Consider the following 23,630-nt stretch of genomic DNA (forward strand, 5'->3'; position numbering starts at 1 on the left):
CCCTTCAGTCTAAAAGGCAGATTTGTGGGAATCTATTAGCGATATGACCTTGCATTATTTTAAAAGCTTTACTCTTCTTTTCTTCACAGTCTTAGGGCTCACAAAGGACTACGTACAAGGATTAACGTTACATTATTCCTGAGTGCAGAATAAAGTCACACTGGATTATACAACTCTCTTACATCCAGATGCTTTGCTCAGTGTCTCCTCTCTTCTACTCCTGATGAAATTCCTTGAATTTGTTTTAAAATGACAGGAAGCAGGAACGCAAGAAAGAGATTTGGTGATATTTGTGCTCTATAAAATGTTATTTCATGTTTTTTATTCTATCCAAATAATGCTGGTTCACAAATAGCAAAGATACTGGTATATCAGACAGCAAAGGAATACTGTTAGCTAATTAATGATTCATTAATGAATGTCTGAAGAATCATCTAATATAGGATGCTTCTAGCTTGAGGGCTGAGAGAAAACTACATTTGCTTTTGATGAAGGAACTACTGGGTATTTCAAAGTGGTATCTGCAATGAGACTTTGCCAGATTTGAGTATGGTTGGACTAGATGATCTTAGTGGTCTTCTCCAAACTTAAGCATTTATTTGAATGATAAAATCATTAAGTTTTGCTTCTAAGCTGCCTGTGTTGTAGACCCTAATTTTGGCCATGCTATCTCTCTTCATGTACTATTGAGGAACCCTATGATTTACTGCAGTTCTGGCACAGCTTGTCTTCCAGAGATCAGAGAATGAAGAGACTTGGAGTTCCAACTTCATGTTGGCCAAACTCAGTTAGAGGGCTGAGGTGGCTCAAGGGTAGTGCTTGGAGGCTCTGCTCACCAACATTTGCTCCAAGGGTGCAACCGGCTGCTGCTCTGATCCAGGTAGGATGAGTGCCAGGTGACTGAATCACACTAGCTCAATCTTTTCTTTGGCCAACTGTGGAAATAATAGTAAATAACATGTAAATAGGGCTTGTTTTCACAGTGCTGCAGCAGCGGCATGTCCCCATTGCAGCATGGCTGATGCTTGGGTCTACTTGAAGGGATTTGTGCCCAGGGAGAGCATCCCCATGTCACTATGAAGACAGCCATTGTGGAGGTGTGGAAAGATGGCTCCAAGGACTTTCCATAGTCAGGTGAGCGTTGGTACCTCTGGTCTCAGGTGGCAGTGACACTGTGAGGCTGGGTGGCATTGAGGGGCTCACAGGTGTGTCGGGGCCTGCAGTCACTTACAACTGGCATGAGCTGAGCTGGGTGGTTCCTGGTGCCTACTGCTACTCCCTTGCATTTTAACATTCTATCCTATCATCAGCAGTTTTTGTCCTTCTCAGTCTTGCCTCTCAGGTCAGAAGCATGCCAATGGCATCAGGATTAGGACTATCTCCCCAGAGGGGGGCAACTGCTCCAGAAACGAAGGTAAGGAACAAAATGGGATTTTTTTGCCTCCTGCTGCTGGCTCTGCTGTGAAGCTACAGCATAATGCACAAAGTCACTCAGGCTCTGGGCATTTCAGCCATTTGCACCGTGGAAACCAGATGCCTCTCCAGGAAGAGGCTGGCATTTGCTGATAACCAGCCCTGGGCCACCTTTCTGATGAAGCCTTTTTTTTTTTTTTTTTTTTTTTCTTCTTTTAATAATTCCACATTTAGGATGCGGGGACTACAGACAAGTTGGCCAGCTGAAGAAGCTGTTCATTCTCACTTTGTTTCTCCTCAGGAACTATCAAAATACGTTACAGAGAGCTTTAAATACCTGATCCCAAACTCACCTTTTTGGTGAGTTCCTAAGGCCTGAGGCTCCAGGCTTTATGGCTGCAGGCTGCCATGCGTAGTTCTGTGCCTCAGGACAAGTTATTACAGAGCACTCCTGAGCCTTTGCAGACTCAAAAGATTCCCATGCACAGGGATGTGGCTACTTCTTCATGGAGGAGGTGACAAATGCCTCCAGGTAAACCTGAAGTATAATCCATGTGTCCATGTAAGATTAAAATGTTCTGTAAAATGCCTTTGTTGGCAGTAGGAGACCGGGGAATCCCTGTGTGTGTGCACTGTGTATTTAGCAATATATAACCAACAGGGGGCATTAGGTTTATGCTGATTAAATGTGTATTTCTACTTGGAGCAGAGAGAAACCTCTACCTTGCTTGATTGAAAAAAGCAAGACTGGAATCCTTTATCCTGTAAATAAGTAGGATTAGGCCCTGTTTTTCCACAAGATTATAATTAGAAAATGCATAAGTATCTTTTATTTCCTTTGTCTAGCTTGTGTTTATCTTGAGATGAAAATGAATACGATTGATATAATTAAAGATCCAGATGATTTCTGTATGGCATGTAGCTCAAAAACCACTTGAAAAATCTAAGCGTTTCTGGTGCAAATTGATTTCTACTGATGATTTCCAGTTTTCTAAGCAGGGATTAATGTTAGGCAGCAATTATATTTTTCTGACGGGAATCCGATGGAGCAGTAGAATTAGCTGCTGCTTTTCATTATGGCAGAAAACTTTGCTCAAGTTATTGGATTTCTGAATGCAAAGGACTGTAGTGAGGAGCCACAGTGTGAATGCGAACTGTGGTCTCTGGAAATGAAAGTAGTATTTATTACAGAGATATAATGATGGCTACAACCACTCCTGTACGTGGGACACTTCACATATGTTTTGAGGGAGATGTGGTTTTTGACGTTTATGGCACAGATTGAAGCAGCTTTTCCCTCTTCACATTTTAAAAACTGCAGCCTTCCCTGTGCTGCTGCCATGCTCACATGGTTACATACACCTTTAAGTGAAGTGCTTTCTATTGTCTATGGTTAAATCGAGCTGGATTTGAAAATGCTAATGCTGAGAACTGCTTTCATAATGATACGTCCGAATGAACTGTTGGCTAAAAATCTGCCAGTGCTGTAAGTTCTGTAATGTTGATTTCATTACCTGCCTTCCTTTAAAATGGGTTTCAAATAACCTAATTGCTTTAATTTCCCCCATAGTGAAGTAGCAGTTATGATTTTTTTGAAGTGAAGCAAACAAATGAGCAAGCTACAGCAGCAGCAGTGCTTTTGCTTGCTGGTGTATCTGGGATGCTGTGAGCAATTCTGGTCCCCCACAGTCAGATAAGAAAGATTCTAATTGGATCAGTGGCACACAGCATCTTCCTTCCCCCGAGCCTCTTAATACGCCTATCATAATAGAAAAGGCAAGAAGAGTCTGGTCCTTTTTTTTTTTTTTTCTTTCTTATTTCATAGCTAGCAAGAACAAAGGTGAGAGTGACACAACTGCGCACAGCCAGTCCAGGAGCAGAGGTAAGAGCTTATGAAGTGAGTTGATGAAGCATAATATTTTTCCTTGAGACAAATGGATACAACTTCACGATCCAGTTGGTGATAAGGGCGATCTGAAGATGGTACCTGAAGTGAGGAGAGATGGGTACTTCCCACGTATTCTCCTGAATGCTAAGTCAATATAGTCAGTGACTTCTGCAGCTTGCCCAACCCAAATCTGTCCTGTTAGAAGGGGGAAATGTGTAGTGGTGGCACTGTTGAAGTGCCCAATTTATTTATTGCTCACATTTGCTAGTTCTAGTGACCTTTGAAGGGAAGACTGTGCTACTCTCCCAGCTGAGGCACCACTTGATAAAATCATAAAATATCCCTTGTTGGTAGACATCCACAAGGATCAGAGAGTCCAACTCCTAGCTCCACAGAGGGCCACCCAATAATCAGAATGTATGTCTGAGAGTGTTGTCCAGATGCTTCTTGAACTCTGGAAGCTTGGGGCCATGTCCAATGCCCTGGGGAGCCTATTCCTTGTCCACCACCGTCTGGAAAAGAACCCCTTCCTGATAGCCAACCTGACCCTTTTCTGAATGAAGCTGATGCGTGTCCACTGTGTGAGAGGGGAAAAGTCTATTCTGCTGCAGAAGAAGTTTTCTCCATTTGGGTTTCCTGCATGAGAGGATGGATTGGAAGAGGTTATAGTACATTCTCCATCCTCACTGGCTGGAGGCATTCAGGAGCCAGGCACAAATGCTTGCATGTCCAATTTGTCGCTGCTTGGGATTTCTGACTTCTGCCTGCTTGCTTGTTGGATCCTGGAAAACAGCTCAGCATTGCTGAGCATGTTGTGGGATACATACTCATGCACAGCTCACAGATGTGCCTGTCAGTGCCACATCCACATTAGGAGGATGAGACAGGCTCCCTTCAGTGCTCTAAGGAAAATGGATTAGTTTTAATTGCTAGCATTAGATTAATATATCTGACTATCTGTTTAATGTCCACAGTGACTGTTTGCTACTGAAGCCAAGGCTTCAGCACAGGAGCACCTTTTTGTTTGACAGAGAAGAAATGATTAGCTGGGGGGAGGTTGGAGCAGAACCCACTGACAGAAAGAAATCTCAGATATTTATTTCTTCACCTCTTCTTTCCCTTCAGTCCTTCTTATAGCTTGTGCATTTTAAAGCTCTTTATTTGGATTTCTGATGCATGGAAGACCCAATGTACGGGTCAGACTTGAGCCCAGGAGCCAAGCATGAAAACTAAAGTCCCTCTTTGCTGCCTGCAGAACTCTTCCAAAGAAGGCCTTGAGTCAGTTTGGCCCATGCTCAGGATCTGTTTCCTGCCATAGTAGGTTTTGGTCTTCATGTCTCATTTTGTGCCAAACCCAGAACCAGTTGTGCTATCTGTGGCCCTTTGGTGCTCTTGTGCATCTCTCTAAAGCAGTAGAAGGTTTTGAGGATTTTAATTAGAGCCAGACACCAGCTGTGGCTTCAGATCAAGCGATGACAGCTCTGGTCTTGAGTGCTGGAATGCTTGTCCTGGTCCAGGAAAAGGGAACCTGCAGCTGCTCCAACCTGCAGCAAAGACATGGCTCTGTATAGTGATTCTACATCTTAGGACCTCTTCCACAGTCCAGACTGCAGGCAGTACGCGAGGTCACTAGACTTCAGGCTGGCCAAAACAAAAGTGTGCTTTTCCTTGCATTGCTTACTTGACATATTTGTGGTCTTAAGGAAAGCAACCAGATCATCTGGAAAGATTCTCTTTGAAAGTTGCTTGGTAAGGCCTTAAAACATCTTTCCTGTAAAGAAGAGTTCAGTGTCCTTAGACTTAACTCAGCTTGAACTGCATTTTATACATAACATCCGTTGGACTTGCTTGTGTTAGTGAAGAGTTCTGTTATTCTATGTGCCCAATAGAACAGCAAACTGGGGACATCTTTTCCATACTAATCAATTAGTCATCTAAGATGTTCCTGCTTTCCAATGAAGTGCTGGAGTAGCAGTTGTTGCTTGTTATGAAAAGGTTGTATGTCAGCAGATACTGTTACGCTTTCTGCAGAGCCAGCAGCAAACCCTAATCAAATGTAATGTGAGAAAACTCTGCCAGTGAGTTGATAGGTTGAGATTAACCGTGCTAAAAAGAGGTAATTCCATAATAAGCTAATTCTGCGATAAGCTTTTTTTTTTCCCAAGCTTTTCTGAAGAGTCAGTATTATAAACATACCAGCTTAAGGACTTCTTTCTACTTCTCTGAAAATCAATATGGAAGCTTGCACAGAATTAATCTAAAGAAGGAAAAGGAGAGCTGTCCAGCACACAACCTAAACTTGGACAGTTGAACTGTGCAAAAGCTGTGTTAGCACAAGGCTCAGTGCGAGACTTCACTGCTGCAAAAGCATTGAGCTGAATGAGATGTTTACTGCAGAATATAAGTTGTGAGCTTGTGGATATTTTGCCTTAAGAGTTAGGAAAAGGGGCTCGCTAATTAGTGCTTTTTTTTCCCCTCGTTATTGCAGTAAGACATAATTTGAAGACTAACATACGTGGCAGGGCAACGTTCAGCTGCCTTCTGGAATGGCATGGGTTATCAGCTCCTCTGCTATGCGGTGCATCCATGGGTAATTGGTGTTGCTATTTATAGACTGAAGTGAACGTTTCTATGTCAAACTGGTCTCTATAAACAAAAAGGTTTGAAGCAGGCATGCATCTGGTGTCATCCTCTGTCTGAAAACACCTTTGGGGCAGGAGCATGAGGCATCTGACTGGTGGTAAGAAGATGATCAGGATCTGATTGTTGGCTCAGCACTGATGTTATTTTTGTTATTATTTTTCACAAATGCTCTCTTATAGATAGAAAGTTCAGACAATACTTTTTAGCCTGTCTTTTGACTAGCTCAACATATAGGCACGCATACATAGAGGTCAACACCTTAATTACTGAAAGTTTCTGGCTTTCCAGCAATACAAATCTTAGCAAGCATGTTTAAATTCAAAATTTACCCCTATCCCTCTGCTGAATTCTAATGACAATTGCTACAAAAACTCATGGCTGAGTTAAGTCCCAGTGTAAGTAATTTTCTTCTCAAAGATGATTTTTTTTTTTAAAGCAATTGTAAGAAAAGCAGTTTAAAATTGAAAAACCCATTGCTCTTAACTCCATCATTGTTATTATAACTCTTTACCCAAAACATACAAAATGCTCAACTTAGACTGCCAAATTAGAAGTAAAAGCTAAGCTGTGATTAAATCATTTCCATTTAAGTGTGTAATTTTCAGGACAATTTAATACCATCCATTCCTGGTATTATTAAATGCCAAAAAGTCGTGTGTGTGTGTGTGTGTGTGTGTGTGTGTGTACTTCTCTAGTGTATAGCCTTTAAGATCCAGAGGCATCCCTGTAACAGTAGGAGGGGATGAAAACAGTGCTGGGGTAGCTTTGAAGAAGGCTTTTATGGAGCTCTTGCCCATTTTGGATGAGACTCCCGGATGTGATGTGGGCCTTACAGAGTTGGGGCCAGATGAGGTACTGAAGGTGGGAATAACTTTTGGTGTCTCAGCCAAACAGAAGACCCCAGATCAGACCTGAAGTCACAGAATTATGTAGAATTCCAGCTTTCCCTTTAAAAAAGAAAAGTTTCTTCCCCTGGGAGTCCACAAATACAGCCTGTTAGATGATAGTCTATGAAGTAATTCATGTCTGAGTCTGAAGGAAGCCTGAAAACCATCTCTGATGTAGGCAATGGCTCCATCATCCAGCAGGGTGCTTACTTTCCTCCTGTTCCTGATGGGAGAGTGCAGATAGGGGAAAAGTGTAGTGTATTTGCAGCTATTCATTTATTAGTACCTCAGTTCCCTGTTGGTGAAATTGGGTCTCAAAGGAGGATATCATGGTTTTGGGGGGGGCCTCTGTTGTACTTTAATACAGTATTGCCTCCCCCAAATCTCCATTTCTGCTCTTAGGATACTATTTTTTGAGTATCCAGCCAATATAGTGACTGGGATTTATTGCCAGTTCAAGTAGTCCAACCCCTCCTGTGAGGTGTTTTTATATCTGGATGCTATTTTGAACTACTTTGAATGCAAAACATCTATTCAAAGATACAACTGTGGATTATTTCCCATCTGGAATCCTTGCTTTTTGTGATTCAGCTGTTGGCTGAAATAACCCAAAATGTGTTTTTTTTTGTGTGTGTGTGTGTGTGTGTGTGTGTGTCGTGTGTGTCTTTTTGGTTTTTTGTTTTTTTTTGTGTGTGTTTTGGGGGTTTGGATGTGGTTTTTTTTTTTTTTTTTTTTTTTTTTTAAGCACTGGAATTCTCTATAAACCTATCTTCACCTGGCTGTTCTTTCAGGCATTACTCATTTGTGGAAAGAAATATTTTCCCCTTTAAAAAAAAAAAAAGGCCATGAGGAGGAAATCTGTGTGGGGTTTTTTTTGTTGTTGTTGTTTTTTCTGTAATTATTCTGGTAATTTTGCTCTGTAATGTCAGACCATAAGTTCTTGTCTTCACTCACTTTATTTCTCAGGAAGGAATCTAGAAGGTGAATACCTACAGAACCATTTATACCCGTGACATATGTGACTGCATCCTACCTATTGTTGTCTCCAGCCTCACTTGTTGGGCAGCTGCAAGCTGCTGTCCTATGATATTTGGTCTTACTGTTGGTTTTGTTGCTTTTTTTTTTTTTTTTTTTTTTAAGTCAATTCAGAGGACTCTTTCTTCCTCTCCTTTCCAAGCAGGAGTTTGAGATTGCCACCTTCTCTACTCCAAAAGTCTCAAAGAAGTGGAAATCTTTCGCTCTTCTCACAGCATCTTATTCTCTGCCCTCCAATGTGCTGCAGCATCTGCAAAGTCTTCCTTGCAGGGTTAGAAATAAGAACTCTGTGTCCATGAAAGGAAGGAAGCTTCCTCAAAGCCCACAGGAATTTCAGTTCGGACCCTGCAGCCTCTGCCTGGTGTTGAGATAATGGACTTAGAAAGTTTGAACATGAAGTTATAAGTGTTACATGGGCTCACTTCAGAAGTTCTAGGGGCTGCCCGTGATGGCACGGTTGGACCGATGGTAACTGAAGCACAGACTTTGCAGGTGAAGGAATGTGAAAAATAGCATTCATAAAATGAGATTATTTTACAGTGTTGTTTTTTTTACTTCCTCCCCTCAAGGATCAGATTCTGGTTTAAGGGAAGCCTATGGTAAAATCATAGAATTATAGAACCACAGAACGGCTTGGGTTGGAAGAGACCTTAAAGATCATCCAGTCCCAACCCTCTGCTGTGGGCTGGTTGCCCCCCACCATCTCAGGCTGCCTAGGGCCCCATCCAGGGCCTTGGGCACCTCCATGGATGGGGCACCCACAGCTCTCTGGGCAAAAATAGAGCTTCTCAGACAAGTACTCCAAAATGAGGCAATGCCTATCTGATGGCCTCTTCTGCCCCAGTATCTATTTACTGTGGCAGTTTTCGGTTACATTCCAAGCAATATTTTGTATGTGAGTGCATACATGCCTCTTGCCCACTTGTTTGCAACATCTATCTTTAGCCTGTTACAGCTTTGGTGCGCGTGTTAGTGAAATCAAAAGGTACGAAGGAATAAAGCAAGATGTGTAAGAAGCCTCATGCTACAAGTGAGATCAGTAATACTTAAATCTGATACAGGGCTTTTCCATGAAATTGCAAAAGACACTCAAACCTGGTTTCTCATACTGTTTTCTTCTCCGGCCGTTACCACAAACAGACATTTGGAGTCCTTTAAATGTTTCTCCCAGCTCAAACGATTCTATGAATTCAGTGGACGCTGGACTCATAATCTTCTAACAAAGTGGGACTCCTTTGCTACTGGATATCTCAAGTCGGACGCTCACAATTACCAGATGATTCTGACCTTAATCTCACTGTGCCCCAGTTTCCTGTCTGATCCCTTTATGATAAGGAAAAAGGCAGAAGTTCACTGATGCCTACCAAGCACCAGGAGATTAGTGAAGAGCACCATGAAGAAATTAATTCCTCCATACTTGAGTGGAGTTTGGCTGGGGTCCTGGCAGTATGGCACAGAGCCACGCTGAATGAGAAGTGTGAAGGAGAAACATTGAGCATTCCATTCAGTGAGAACCATCCAGAGTGCATCCTAGATGTACAGCACACAGGGAGCCTGGATTCTTCCTGATTCCTGTGTGCTTGCCTCAGCTATCCACATCTATCTGAATGCTGTTTCTTCATGCAAGTTCTGCATCCCTTTGCTTTGTGCTGCCAAAGATAGTAAGGGATGGGAGCTCCATAACCTCTAGGTCAGGTTGTCAAGACTTACCTGTTCGACACAGCAGAGAATGAAGAATTCTCTCTGGTGCCAAGTCAGATACCAGCAAGTACTTTGGCTCTGAATTTTTGTCAATATTTTCCATCAGTTTTTATTTTTATACCAGAAGTAACAACTTTTGTCAAGGTTGTATTGATTTCCTGTCTGTTGAACCAATTGTTCAAATTTTGAAAAGGGAACAAAACAAAAGATGGAGAAATAGGAAAGAAACTGTAACGTAATCCCTCTCCCCACCTTTTTTTCCCCTCACAATTATTCTTTCTTGCTATTACCAGCTGTTAACTTGGCTACTATCAGCTGTTAAATACTCTATGTGCAGAGGTATTTCCTCCTTTGTGAAGTCTGCAGTCCCAAAAAACAATGAAGAAATCCGGACACATCTTCTGGCCACCTCTACCATAAGCTCTGAGCTCAGATTTCATCTGAATGGTGAAGGTACAGAAGGGGCAAATTCTACTGTTTCTCCTGCAGCCGCACGCCTCAGGCATCTCCCTCTGGCACCTGTTTGAGTCTGTATTTCAGCAATATACCCATAGGTGATGAGATAATGGAAACCAAACATTGCTAGCTTTGGAGATCACTGTTGGTTGGTTCATATCCTTGAATGGCTCAGGCCATTGGGGCAGATGATCAGAGCTCAGTGTCTGACCTACACTTCTTCTAGGAGCCCCCTGAGTCCAAGGTGATGATTCTTTGTTCATAAATTTGTGGGAAATACATGCTGTGAAGAAGAACTGTTTTGGAAATATTTAGTCCTCCCTGAAGTAAAATAATCCTGTCCTGTAGGTTCAAGTTCAAAGGGTCAGCTCTTCTCCAGATGGACATGAGCTGTGCAGTGCGTGCTGGCTGTGCTTGCTGTGTGTTTGCTGCTCTATGCAAATGGGGCATTGGGCTTTTTGTAGATGTAACAGGTGAAACTGGGTGAAGCCCAGAGCATTGGACATGATGGAGACATTTAGGAGAAAGGGTCAACAAGAAAGGGGTTGATGTGTAAATAAAAAGCGTGTGTCTGGAGCACGGGAGATTTCAAGACAAGGATGGGAATTGAGTAGAAGAATTCAAATTGTGTGGAACAGAGGAAACAGGTGAGCAGAAGCCCCCGCAATGCTGTAGAGATAGGTCGGACACATCGTATTGCCTGTATTTTCAACGTCTGTGGCTCATCTGGGTGGCATGAAGGTGCTGTCCACCCACTAGCCGCCAAAAGCCAGGTTTCCCTGTATGGGGCAGAGCTCAGGAACAGCATCCTTCCACCCATATTAGTGGAGTTGCTCCTGTCTGCATTTGTTTAAATGAAAGCAGAACCAGATCTCAGCTGGCAGCAGCAGCACTCCTGGCTCTGGCGCTGGAAGCGCTGCTCCTGCAGCAGCTCTTGGTGAAGCAGAGCTCTTCAGCTCTAAGCAGGGGTTGTGTGACCTCAGCACAACTTTTTGGACCAGGGCCTAAGTATGGGAAGGATAGGATGCTGGAGGCAGGCAGCAGAGTGCAGCACACTGGCCATGCTCCTGCCGTGGCACGCACTGCCTAGACAATCTAATAGCTACTTGCCATCGCCTTCTACGGTCCTTCCTATTCTGTAGTTGCGTGCAAAGTGAGCAGGGGCAGAAGAAGCAGGTGGAGAAATTCCTTCCGGGATTTTGCTAACCATACCTTCAAGAGGCAATGTTAGAGCAGACCGTGGCTGGGGCAGGAGTCAGCGAAAGCTGTCCGGCGGTCAGCGCGGTATCTGCACTGACTCATCCGCTTCGCCGGGGCTCCGGAGCTGCAGGGCAGTGCCGGGTCCCTGCATAAAAGAACACAAAACAGGGCTCCAGCCCCAAAGCTGCCTCCTTCTGCCTCTCCCTCGCACCTGCTTTCCCTGGAAAAAGGAGGAAGGAGGAGGAAGGAGGAAGCACCCAAAAGTGGTTGATGGATTCATGCAAGGCTGACTTTTTATGCATTTCAATGCACACGATGATTACTATTAGTGAGCAAAACACATCCGGCTTCAATTTTGCGAGAGAACATTTAATGATCCGTTTGCCTCCGCTGGGAACACGGGAATGCCGTCGTAAAAAAGCAATTTCCAGATGAAAATCTAGCGGTTTGAGGTTCTCTCGCTTTCGGGCAAGGCACAACTTGCCAACGCTTCCTCGCAGACCCCATCTCCACCGCCCTCGATACGCAGCACTCCCGCGCGTGGGAGCCCCGCTCCGCTCCGCCCCCGCTGCCCGTCCCGGAGCGGCCCGGCTGGGCGGACGCGCAGGCGCAGGGGGGCGCGGGCGGCGGCGCTCGGCGGCGCCGTGCGCGGCGGGTCCCAGTCCGCGCTGCAGCCGCCGCGGGGGCGCCACTACCATGAGCGGCCGCGGCCGCCCCTGCGCGACTCACGGGCACCGGGCGCACCAGCCGCCGCCGGCCCCCCCCCGACGTCGCCGCCGCCGCCGCTGCCGCCGCGCACCCCCGGCCCCCGAGCCCGCCGCTGCAGGATGCCGGGGGGCAAGAGAGGGCTGGTGGCACCGCAGAACACCTTCCTGGAGAACATCGTGCGGCGCTCCAGCGGTGAGAAATCCCCTCCGTCCGTCCGTCTATTCATCCCTCCATCCCTCCGTCCTCCGTCGGTCCGTGCCGGAGCGGCGCCTTCAAGGAACGGCTCCGGCCGCGCTCCTACCCCGTCTCCCCTCACCTCCAACATCTCCGCGCTGCGGGTTCGCTAAGCCCTTTCTGAATATAAGGACTCGTCATTCGCGTTTCTGACATTCCCTCCACTCCTTCGGGTCGGGTTTTCCTCCTCTTTCTTCTTTAGTTCTCTAAGAATTGGCCTTGCGACCGTTTTCAAAGTCTTTGTGACTCTTTAAAGTGCGTGGCAAAGGTACTGAGATGAAAGAGTGACTGCAATTTGGGGATGGTCATCCCGTATAAATCGGTGAAGAACTGCCGGCAGCTGCTCCTGTGCCCGGCGGATGCTCACGGCACGATTTAGAGCTGCAGGAACGATTCCCTGCTGCCGGAGTTCGTTTCACCCTTTCAGCAAATTGCAAAGCAGTGGCAAAGAGCACTGTGCACAGCTCCGGTAAAGTTACTTGGTGGCTGTGGTCCATCTCCAGAGTTGGGTTGATGGTTGGGTCGGTTGATCTTAGAGGTCTTTTCTGACCGTAGTGTTTGTGTGTTGGTGTAGGTGCTGCTTTGGCTAAGCCTTGTGCTGCTTCCATCCCTTTTCTAAGCTGTTTTTTTTTTTGCACTGGCACTGCTGAAACACAAGTGCTTGCATAAATGTCATTTGCTAAAGGACCTCAACTTTGCATCTTCTGAAAGGTTTCTTCTTGGTGAGCCCAAGCTTAGAGCAGCCCATGCATGGGAGTGGGAAAGGTGGGCAGAATAGGGTGTTGAAAAAAGTTCCCAGGTATAGTATTAATGGAGTCACTAATGTGATGTGAAGTCCTGCTGGGAAGTTTTTCCTTCCACCTGGCTATTCCTCAGCTCTGGACTTAGCTCACATTCATACTAATGTAGCCTGATGTGCTGGATTGGGTCGATTTTGATGGTAAAGAATGAATTAGGGATTCATTGATTTCCATAGAAGAAATGGATTGAGGACTTAGAATTTGTTTAAAGACATTGCGAGACAGCTCTTTTTTGAGGAGGTTCCCACCTTCTCCTGCTCCCCGCATCAGCTCTGTGGTCAGCAGCTGACTGTCAAGCTCTCTAGCTGCACATCACTGGAGGCTAATTTCCTGCAAAAGTGCATTATTTACCAGAATATTTAATGCAGGCTTAATTAATAGGGTTTTACATAGCACTTTCCCTCTGATAATTTCAAAGTGCCAAGTGGAGCTTAATTACACTCCTCAGCTCGTTGAGGAAGAGGACACACAGAGGTGTTCCTGATTCTTAAATCTGTGGCTCAGACACCACGGTTGTTGTCCCAGAGTCAGGGGCACAGCTGGGAGCAGGGTTTGGGAGCGCCATGCTTCTGAGTCGTGCTCTAATTAAATCACATGTTCTCCCTGCTGAGGGCTCAGGAAAGCTCTGAGATGTCAGAAAACAGGAAAACTCATACAGCTTTGGAACATTATCCTTTAAAAAAACACCTATTCCTCCTTCTCAGGTTTTAGACTGGCCTAATTTGGGAGCATAAATCATGCCGGTCTGGTCTCCATTCTGTTTTTTCTCTGCTGAAGCGTGATGTTACAGAGGCAAATCTGTCCTGTTGGACATCAGAGCAAAAAATGGATTGGGAATCTGTTTTTTAACTCATGTTAGCTGTCAGTGTTGTACACTGAAACATTATTTAGTTCTTATTTTTGTCATCCAGGTCACAGCCTTATTTGGCCTTTATAGAAATAGTAATTTTCATTGGATTCAGCTCTGCTTAATCCAAACTTAATGGTGTCCAGTAGAGCAAATCTGGTTCAAGTATCTCCTGCTGACGCTCAGTGGAAGGCACGGATTTGGGCTGCTGACCATGTCCAAGCTTTTCTTTTTATGCTTGGATTCACCAGCTCTGAAGGGGTTTTTCAGTGTCAAGTTGAGGAAGAGGAGAAAGGAAAGACTGATGGTAGCTTTTTAAAACACCTCTTGAGCATCCTCAAAAAAAGCCTTTCCATCGTCGTTCCTGGTTAAAGAACACTCTCTTTTGAGATTGCTCGCACAATCCCATCACACTTGACCGTAAATCTTTTCTCAGCATCCAGGGGAAGGCTTGTAGATAGAGATAATATCATCTCTTAGGCCAACGGATACAGCTGGAAATATGAGGTATTTTGGCAGACAGGCTCTTCATCAGGGCTGAAATGGAACCGGTGGATTTCAAAATGAAACACAGGTGCAGACAAATTATTTGGAATTGGCAGAGATGGATCCAAACAAGAAGGCATTTATAGACAAAACTGCAGCAGTTTTAAAGCTTGGAACGTCAGAATGGACCCAGCAGGAATCTAGTGTGGTGGGCAACCTGGTGCTAAAAGCAGCCATGTATTTGATTTTTCAGCCTTACTTCGGGATTTGCTTTTTAGGAATGTTGTGAACCTACAGCATTTTGCTACAAATGAGGTTAAAACTGGGAGAGAAGTGCTCCCTGTGTGTGGGTGGTGGGCACGAGAGCCCTGCAGAAGGAGATGGGGTGAGCATGGCTGCACAAAGGGACACAGACCCCCAGAGCACACAGAGCTATCTTCAGGGTAATCAGTGTGCTCTGTGCAAGGCTGTTTTAGTTTCTTTTTTTCTAGCACAGTGAAAATGCACCAAGTAAAGCTCTTATCTGAGACTCCCAAGGATTGATGGCATCTCACAGCAGCTTTGGCTGTGTCCTGGGTCTGGAGAACACCAGGTGTTCTGCTAAGCTGAAAGAAAATGTGTTTTGTGGGAGCAGTGCTTGAAATCACATTAAGGCGACTGCTTGCTCCTGCCATTGGTGTTTTGGGCTTTTAATAAGGACCTTCCTTAGGGCAAGGTTCTTTCTTAACATGTTCTCAGCAGTCCATGCCTGTTATTACTGCTTTTGTTGGTTGCTCCTACCGTGCTGGTGTTGACCTCAGCTCAGCAGTGTGGGTGCAGATTTGGACAAATCCATGGAGTAGGGCTGGGCTTTGTGTGCTTATCCCAGAAATCCATCAGATCTCAGGGGCAGAGAGGTGTGGAAGGCAAAGACAGATAGACAAGACAGACACATCTTGTAGCAGCAAAAGCAGTGAGCTTTTGCTTATGCCTGTGCTGTGTTAATAGCATAATTTGTTTCTTTAGTAGAGGTTGAGTTTGGAAAAAGGTTAGCTCTGGGACTTTGTGGCCAAGTGTAATAAAAGCGAAAGCAATCTAGTGAAAGACAAATATGATAACAGTCATCATTATTCCTTATTGTTTCTATTGCAATAACTGTTAGAAAAAGAAATTTCATGTCTTTCACAAATGTGTTTTGACTCTTGGGCTGAACTCGTGGCTCTGTAAGGAATTTCACCATAAGCTTTAATGGTGTTAGCATTCAGTTCCTGGCCTCTCGCAGCCTAGAAACGTGTTCCTGCACATCAGCTCCCTCCAACTGAACTTTGTGCCCTGTTGGGTGCCTGTGAGTTTGATAAGTAAGTGATCATCCCAATCACAGGTTTTTGGGTGCAGGTTGGATGGGACGACCTAATCTGGTGGGGACCAACCAGCCCTATGCAGGAGGTTGGAGTTGGGTGGGCTTCAAGGTCCCTTCCAACCGAACCCATTAATTCTGTGATCCAGGCAGGGGAGGCAAGTGAGTATCCCACATGTAGTGCTAAGAAACTTTTTCATTCTTATTAGAATGGTACTAATGGTAAAGTGCCTGCTGTCTCTCCCACTAGTCTGTACAGTGTATCATAGAATCATACAATGGCTTGTGTTGAAAAGGAGCACAGTGCTCATCCAGTTCCAACCCCTCTGCTATGTGCAGGGTTGCCAGCCACCAGACCAGGCTGCCCAGAGCCACATCCAGCCTGGCCTTGAATGCCTCCAGGGATGGAGCATCCACAACCTCCTTGGGCAACCTGTTCCAGTGCCTCACCACCCTCTGTCTATTCCTCCTAATATCTAACATAACGTCTCCTGTCTCAGTTTAAAGCCATTCCTCCTTGTCCTATTACTATCCACCTTTGTAAGCATACCTGAATTCTTACAGGCACGGTGACATAGCGTTGTTCTCACTGGGCACGATACACATAGGTTCTTTCCCAGATTAAATACAGGCTGCATTTTCATCTGATCCAAATTAAATTTCTTTTGGAACAGAGAAAATGATCTTCAATGCAAATTACTTCAGGTTTACAGATGTCTGTTATTAGGGGTCTTCTGCAATAAAAATCCTGGCCCTCAGCACTTAGCTAAATTATAGTGTCTTGGGTTGAAAGGGACCTTAAAGATCATTGAACTCCAGCTCCCTGCTGCAGGCGGTGTTGCTGACCACTGGATCAGGCTGCCCAGGGCTTCATCCAACTCAGCCTTGAGGACCGTAACGATGCTGTAAACCATGGGGCAGAAATTTCTACCCTCCATTTGCAGGGATGTGGCTGAAGGGATGACCACAAATTTGTATTGTTGGGGTTTTCTTTGGCACAAGGCTGTGTTTGCGATTTCTTTGGCTGCAGGTAGCCTGCTGATACAGAAATCAATGCAAAGTGAGTTTATACACGAAGCAGCATTACTAGCTGACACTTGAGAGTAGTTTTCAATTGCCCTATTTTCATAGAATCATTACGGTTGGAAAAGACCTCTAAGATCACCTAGTCCAGCCATCTACCTATCACCAATACTGCCTACTAAGCCGTGTCCCAAAGTACTCCATCTGCCCTTCCCTTAAACACCTCTGGGGACGGTGACTCCCCCACCTCCCTGTGCAGCCTATGCCAGTGCATCACTGTTCTTTCTGAGAAGCAATTCTTCCTAATATCCAACCTGAACCTCCTCTAGCACAACTTGAGGCCCTTCTTTTTTGTTTTTTCAAGATTTTGTTCCAAATCCTGAATCATAGGCGTATCTGATGCCTGCTGAAACTGGCATCGCTTTACGTGGCTTAAATCTTGATTTTTTTTTCTGTGTTTTCTTATTTTTAATTACAACAGCTGTATGTCATCGCATTAATTTATGCCCTCGAATAATACCGTGTGGTTCGCAGAAGGAATAGCTGGCTCTCTGAGTGGAAGCCTTGTAAAATAGGAGTGTTGCCTTTTTAATACTTCTTCTGCACATCTCTGGGAGCGGGTTGGGGTGGGACGTCGTTCTCCTATGGGATCTGGGCGCTGCCGGGCGCTGCCAGCAGAGGTCAGTGCGAACGTTGTGCGCTCCCAGCCGGGACTGAAACGAGAGGAGAGCAAAAGGCAATCGTTGATTTCTCGAGCAAACCTCTCCGTGGGAAGGAGTGCGCAGCCGAAGAATAATGTCAGGAAGTTAAGTGAGCTGTGGAAATGCTTTTAATTAGCCTCTTTAACGGAGGTGCCGGTCGGTGGTTAGCCTGGGTTTTGAGTTATTCTCCCGGTGAGCTAAGGAAACAGGGTTTTGTGGTTTGGTAAAATTAAATAAAGGAAGAAGATTTTGGACTTAGCTTCCTAAATAATCTGCTTTTCAGGGAAAAAAAAAAAAAAGTCAATCTAAAAACTATGTTTAAACAGCATGTTCAGCGCCTGGCTGCATTGCTCAGCGCTGCCTAACCTGGATGGCGGGGCCCAGTTCTGCACTGCGCTCAGTGCTGGGAGTGCACCCAGAGCTGAGGCTGAGATCATGGAATCATCATAGAATCGTTTGCGTTGGAAGGGACCCTTAAAGGCCATCTGGTCCAACTCCCTGCAATGAGCAGAGAAACCTACAGCTCGTCAGTGCTTAGAGCCCCTCCAGCCCAACCCTGCGTATCTGCAGGGATGGGATGTCCCCCACTTCTCTGGGCAGCCTGTGCCAGTGCTTCACTGTCCTTACTGTAAAAAACTTTTTTATATCCAGTCTAAAGCCCTCCTCTTTTAGTTTGAGACCATTTCCACTATCACAACAGACTCTGCTGAAGACTGTCCCTTCTTCCTTGCAGTCCCCCTTCAGATACAGGAAGGTGTCCCCAGAGCCTTCCCTTCTCCAGGCTGCTCAGCCCCAGCTCTCTCAGCCTGTCCTTGTAGGACGATGTTCCATCCCTGGGACCATTTTTGTGGCCCTCCTTTGGACATGCTCCAGCAGGTCTGTGTCTCTCCTGTACTGAGGACTCCACATCTGGGTGCTGTGCTCCAGAAGATGCTGAGATGCTCTGCATCAGCCACATGTGGACACCTGCACAAGGAGTAGTGCACGATTCTGTGTCAAAAATGGTTTTTGGATATTCAGCCCCGCGCTGTGAAATTGCAGCCAGGGCTGGCTATAGGCTGAGTGTTTGCAAGATGAGCATCTGCCACTGCTATGATTTTCTCATCTGGGAACGCGAAGCAAGCGTGCTCATTTGTATCTAGCTAGAGTTGTGGCTTTTGGTTGCTCCCTGAGGATGCCCCTGTGCCGTCTGTGTGCTCCAACTTAAATTTAGCCTCACAGCATCTATCTTGCGCTCAGCATAATTATAATAGGGAGCAGATTCGGCAGTGGCCTTCAGAAGATAACTAGCATAGGATTAGTCTAACCAGAGAATAAGTGAGTATATGGTAGAGAACTTGTGATCAGAACTGAATGAGATGCCATTTATCAGGCAACTCATTGCAACCTTCTCTTATCCTTATTGATCTGAAACTCTTCCTGAGGTCAGCGAAGTTGTGCTGCAGTAAAGGAGGAGAACCGTTATACTTGTGGGATTTCACATTCAGAATGATTAAACATAGTGTTTAAACTTTTTGGAAGGTAAATTCCAGATGGATTCTCATCCTTTAAGTTGCTTGCTGAATTCTGAAAGCTGCTGTGTTGCCGGCTGAGTGGCTTACATGTGGATTTCATACCTCAGCCAGTGTTGGATGACTTTCAGGAGAGGAACACCAATTTGGGGAAGGAATTAGCTTTGTCAGTGTGGTGGCATCTTGCTCTGGGTTTAGCCCTCCATACCTTTTCATAATGTGAGTATTAAATAAAAACAACGAAGGTGCAGAAAGGTGACATAAAGAGTTTGTCCTTCAAGAGATTATTCCTCAGGGAACGCTTAATGTCTTGGATAAATTGGATGACACTGATGTTTTGCATGCTCTAAAGACACCAGGGAAATAACAGCTTTGTTAGAAAACAGCGGTGTGGGTTCTGCTTGGCTGCTTCGAGCACAGCAGTTTGTCTGCAGCTGACCCCAAAGTTGGAGGAATGTTGGTGCCAGCCCAGGCTGATTATAGGTTGCCTGGAAAGGTGGTGCAGACCCCTTCTCTGGAGATATTCAAGATCCACTTGGATGCTTTCCTGTGTAACCTACTGTAGGGAACTGCTTCAGCAGGGACTCGGGTTGGGGGATCTCTAGGGGTTCCTTCCAACCCCTGCAGTTCTGTGATTCTATGATTTCAGAGGGCTGGGTGCATGCAGGTCTGTCCTGGACATCAGGATTTTCTGCTGAATTCTGTAGGGATGCACTGAGCGTGGGATTGGATTCACTGTATACAAATATCAACAGAAATACATACAATCAGGGACAAGACTTGTTTAGAAGAGCTAAAAGAAAATAAAACCCCAATGTTTTATACAAGTCCCCTCGCCAGCACAGCTACCAGGATCCCCACAAGTTTTGCAAGCTGATCTATACCAGATTGCAGCAAATATGCTGACCCTGCATGGTTAAAAGCAGAGCCGGTCAACAGCACTTTATGTTGTTTAGTGCTTTTAAAAGACAACATGAGCAAAAAAGGCAAATTCCAGGCATTGCACAGAGCCTGTCTGCTCCGTGCTGCACTTGCTCTGTGCAGGAAGGACAGGAATTCAGAATGATGGCTCAGTGTGAAATTGTTCAAGTTAGGAATTTATTCCGTGATGGAAGCACTGCTTCTTTTTATTAATATCATTATTTTTGTTCTGCTACTGCTTCTTTTTTTTTCAGCATCTTTTCAATGGTGACTTAAAAAAAAAAAAAAAAAAAAAAAAGAGTTAGTTGTATCTTTTCTTGGGAAAGGATGGAATTCTGAAATGGTAATTTAGGCAATTTTGTTCACAAGCGATTCCCAAGCATTCTTGAGGAAAGATGATTAGAGACAGCGTTTCTCACTTGGCTAAACATATCTCCTGCAATGATTTAGCTGTTCTTGCTCTCCTTTCATTACATAACAGGAATTTTACACTACTTTGGGCGTTCTGGTGGTTAAAAAAATTCTTTCCATATTGTGTGGTTTTTGTTTTTTTTTTTTTGTTTTGTTTTTTTTAAGCAACAAAATAAGCCTCAGTGCTGGGTTGAGTATTAGCTGCTGCAAGACTGGATAAGATTAAAGGCTTGCTGCTATATAGCACGAATTCCTTTATACAACAGAGCCTTTTTGCAGAGTAGAAGTACAGGAACAGCAAATACAGTGCCTTTAACAATTGTTTACCTCAGCTGCGTTTTCCAAATCTGAAATTCTTCTATGTGCACTTAATATCCTTATTCCTTGCCATCTGTATTAACTTTGTAAGTGAGAGTTATGTAGGCTAATAAAGAGCTTGCTGACTTCTGAAAGGGAACCTAGCAGCTCCTGAGCCCTGCTTCCCTGCTCTTACAGGCACCGGTGTTCACACTCATCTGCTTGGACAAACCTACGACCTACAGATTTGTGCTGCAATATTTCAGAAGGGGAGAAAATGATAGTTTAAGGGAATGACATCAAGACAAGCTTAGAAATAATAAAAATTGACTTCTGTCTCAAAGGAAATGGAGAGTGGAAATCTATTTTCAGCACATTGGAGAAATCCAAGCAAGAATGAATGTTAATCGTTAGGCCAATCGTTATTCTGAAAGTTTTGAGGTTAGCTGCATGTTAATCTCTTCAGAGTGTAATTTATCACCATGTGATAACTCAGCTTATAGGTGCACAGAGTTTTGCACATGGAGTCAGAGCAGTGTTCTGCCAGATTTACTGCCTGCCTTCAGCAATGCCAGTACCCAGAGAGAACTTCCCAGCCTTCACCATAAAGTGCTTGTGAGACTGGGTGCTGCTTGATGTGGAGGATAGTCAGATTCATCCTTGTGAATACCTCCAGTATCATCTTAAAAAAACATTTAGCTTGCAAAATATAGCTCTTTCACCTTTAATCCAACAGGGCATCTCAGCACTAGTCTCTGAGCCTGGGCCTTATCTACCAGGCCTCTATGGGACTTGGCTGTGGCATCACCACAGCAGGGCATAGGGGATGTCAGGGTGCCCTTGGCAGAGAGCTCCTTGTGTTCAAGCTGCTGGCAAATGGGGCCTTGAGGAAGAAGCATGTGGTCCTTGGGCTTATCCTTGGTGCTGCTGCTCTGTGGCAACTGGACCTGGAGAAGAAATGAAGTTTTCCTAGTCCTTGTCTCTTAAACCAGTTCAAGCAACCATATGGAGATCTAACAGTCTGGAATTTGCCTTAGTGAAATTACTGGAAAGCTTAATCCAATGTGCAACTGTAATGGACCTTTTTTAGACAGGAGACCATATCAGTGAGTGATAGAAGTTGAACATGAAGATAGTTTTAGTCCAAGACTGGCTATTAGGACCCAACTCTAGAAGAAATGACTGCAGAAAAGGTCTTTCACAAGTGGTTAGTGATGATGATGTGGTGCAAAGCAGTCTCTCCTCAATCTACCTAGAACTCACAAACTGTAAAGTAATATTCTCTGCTGTTGTTTGATCTGGAGATATTTTAGAAATAGGGAGGAGTTAGTATGCGTGCTGGGGAAAGTGATGTGACTACCAATAAAATGTTGGAAATGCCTGGTGGAGTCTTGAAAATGCTGAGACTTGGGTACACAATAAAACCCCGGGGTCAGACATTGACCTGCTCTTCCTTAAATTTTATCAAGCTGTGTCACTGAACAGTGGCATTAATGAAACATTAATTTCTATAGCTTTGTGCCTGCAGTTAGGTTTCTTGGTCTTTTACAAGATGTGAACACTGACTCAAGGTTTTTATTTGATTGAAACAGAACACACACATACTTATGCACGTGCTGAGCATGGATGAAGAAGTGCTATTTACTGTAGAAGGCAAGGTTTAAAAAAAGTCAGTTATGTAATGGAATATTCACAAAGACAAAGGAAAACATACATTGTAGTATTTGATCAAGTTACTAGTCCATATATTAGTCCATCTATCTATCTATCTGTATATGTACACATATGACTTTACAAGTACTAATATTTAAAATACATTTCTAAAGTCTTTTTTTTTTTCAGTTTTATGATTTTTTTTTTTTTTCCTTGAAAGATCAGTAATTTGGTGGTATGCTTTGTTCCTTCCCAACATCCTGGTGGATTTGGTCAGTTTAATGAATGCCTTAGCAATTATTTTGAGACTCTTGTGTGTAAGAAGTAGAAAATTCATGGCAGATGTCCATTGAGTACTGTGGCTGCAATGTGTATCTTCTGCAGTGTATTCTGTGTCCTGAAACAGTGTTATGTGATACGCATCCAAGATTTCAGATGGGCGGGATAGTTTCAAGACAGCGTTATTGGACTGTGGGCTGTGGTTCTCTGGGGAGCACCCAGATGTGCACACATCCTTGAAAGAGTCTGAATATCAGCTGCCTGTAATTGCCCAGGTTGTGCTCATTCTATCTGAAGATGAGAGCAAAAACTTGGTGAAGGATAACCTCTTTGCAGATCAGACTTTGCTTTGGCTAGAGGACTGATATTGGTTGTTGGTAGCAGATGGTGTGTACTCAACATCTACTGCTTGTTGTAGCAACTGCATCTTCTCTTAGCCTGAAAAATTTAAAGATTTTTAGAGTTGGCATTCAGGTTTAAGACTATTTGTGATTGATTTAAATGAATTATTTAAGCCTGTGAGCTTAGGAGTGTTCGATTTCACAAGCTAAACTTCTATTTCTCATGTTGGTTGGCTTTAAAATATTTTTCAGTCAACTTTTCTGTAGAAAGTCTACTGATTTTTAGATTATTATTTTCCAAATATGGGTTTTGAACGGAAAAAGAAGAAATGACAGTCTTTTTTGTTTTCTTTTTTGAATATGCTTTCCTTGTTCAAAAGAATAATGCTTGAATAACATATGCTGCAGTCACGGACGCTGGGAAGGAAGCATATAGCTTGCAGAAACCCAGCGTCATATTTATGTGAAAATTAATGTGTGCACCTGAATGTATGTCCGTAAAAGTAATTGGCATGACCATTCTTCAGCTATTAAAAGAAGAATTTGTAAGAATTCCCTTTATTTTTTTTTTTCCCCTGGAAAACTGCTGAAAGGAACTTCTACTATCATTTCTATACAGCAGGGATTTTAATACGTACGTTGTAATGCTTTTTAGCATAAATAAGTGGGCTAGTGTTAACAGTTAGTTCCACAGCAACTGTCACAATGCAACTGAAAATTACAATTGAAAATAAGCAAAGCTTTGAAGATCATCACAGACTTCAGCTTGCGAATCTCTACTAAGTGATATACTAAGTGAGAATATTATTTTTGAAACAACGTTACAATGTTGATGAAGATAAAATCCCACAATGTGTTT

The 23,630-nt window shown here is 44.1% G+C and overlaps 1 protein-coding gene across 1 annotated transcript in view; it reads left to right on the forward strand.

Moving 5' to 3' along the window:
- The first annotated feature begins 11,806 nt into the window (after positions 1–11,806).
- KCNH5 (potassium voltage-gated channel subfamily H member 5) overlaps positions 11,807–23,630 on the forward strand; it is a 154,462-nt gene continuing 142,638 nt past the window's right edge. The window contains exon 1 of the mRNA XM_010712032.3: positions 11,807–12,123. Coding sequence (XP_010710334.1) covers positions 12,051–12,123 — 73 coding nt within the window. The 5' untranslated portion in view covers positions 11,807–12,050. The remainder of the gene's footprint in view (positions 12,124–23,630) is intronic.

The sequence above is a fragment of the Meleagris gallopavo genome, chromosome 5 (genome assembly GCF_905368555.1).
Source record: "Meleagris gallopavo chromosome 5, MGAL_WU_HG_1.1, whole genome shotgun sequence".
In the NCBI taxonomy this organism is placed as follows: domain Eukaryota; kingdom Metazoa; phylum Chordata; class Aves; order Galliformes; family Phasianidae; genus Meleagris; species Meleagris gallopavo.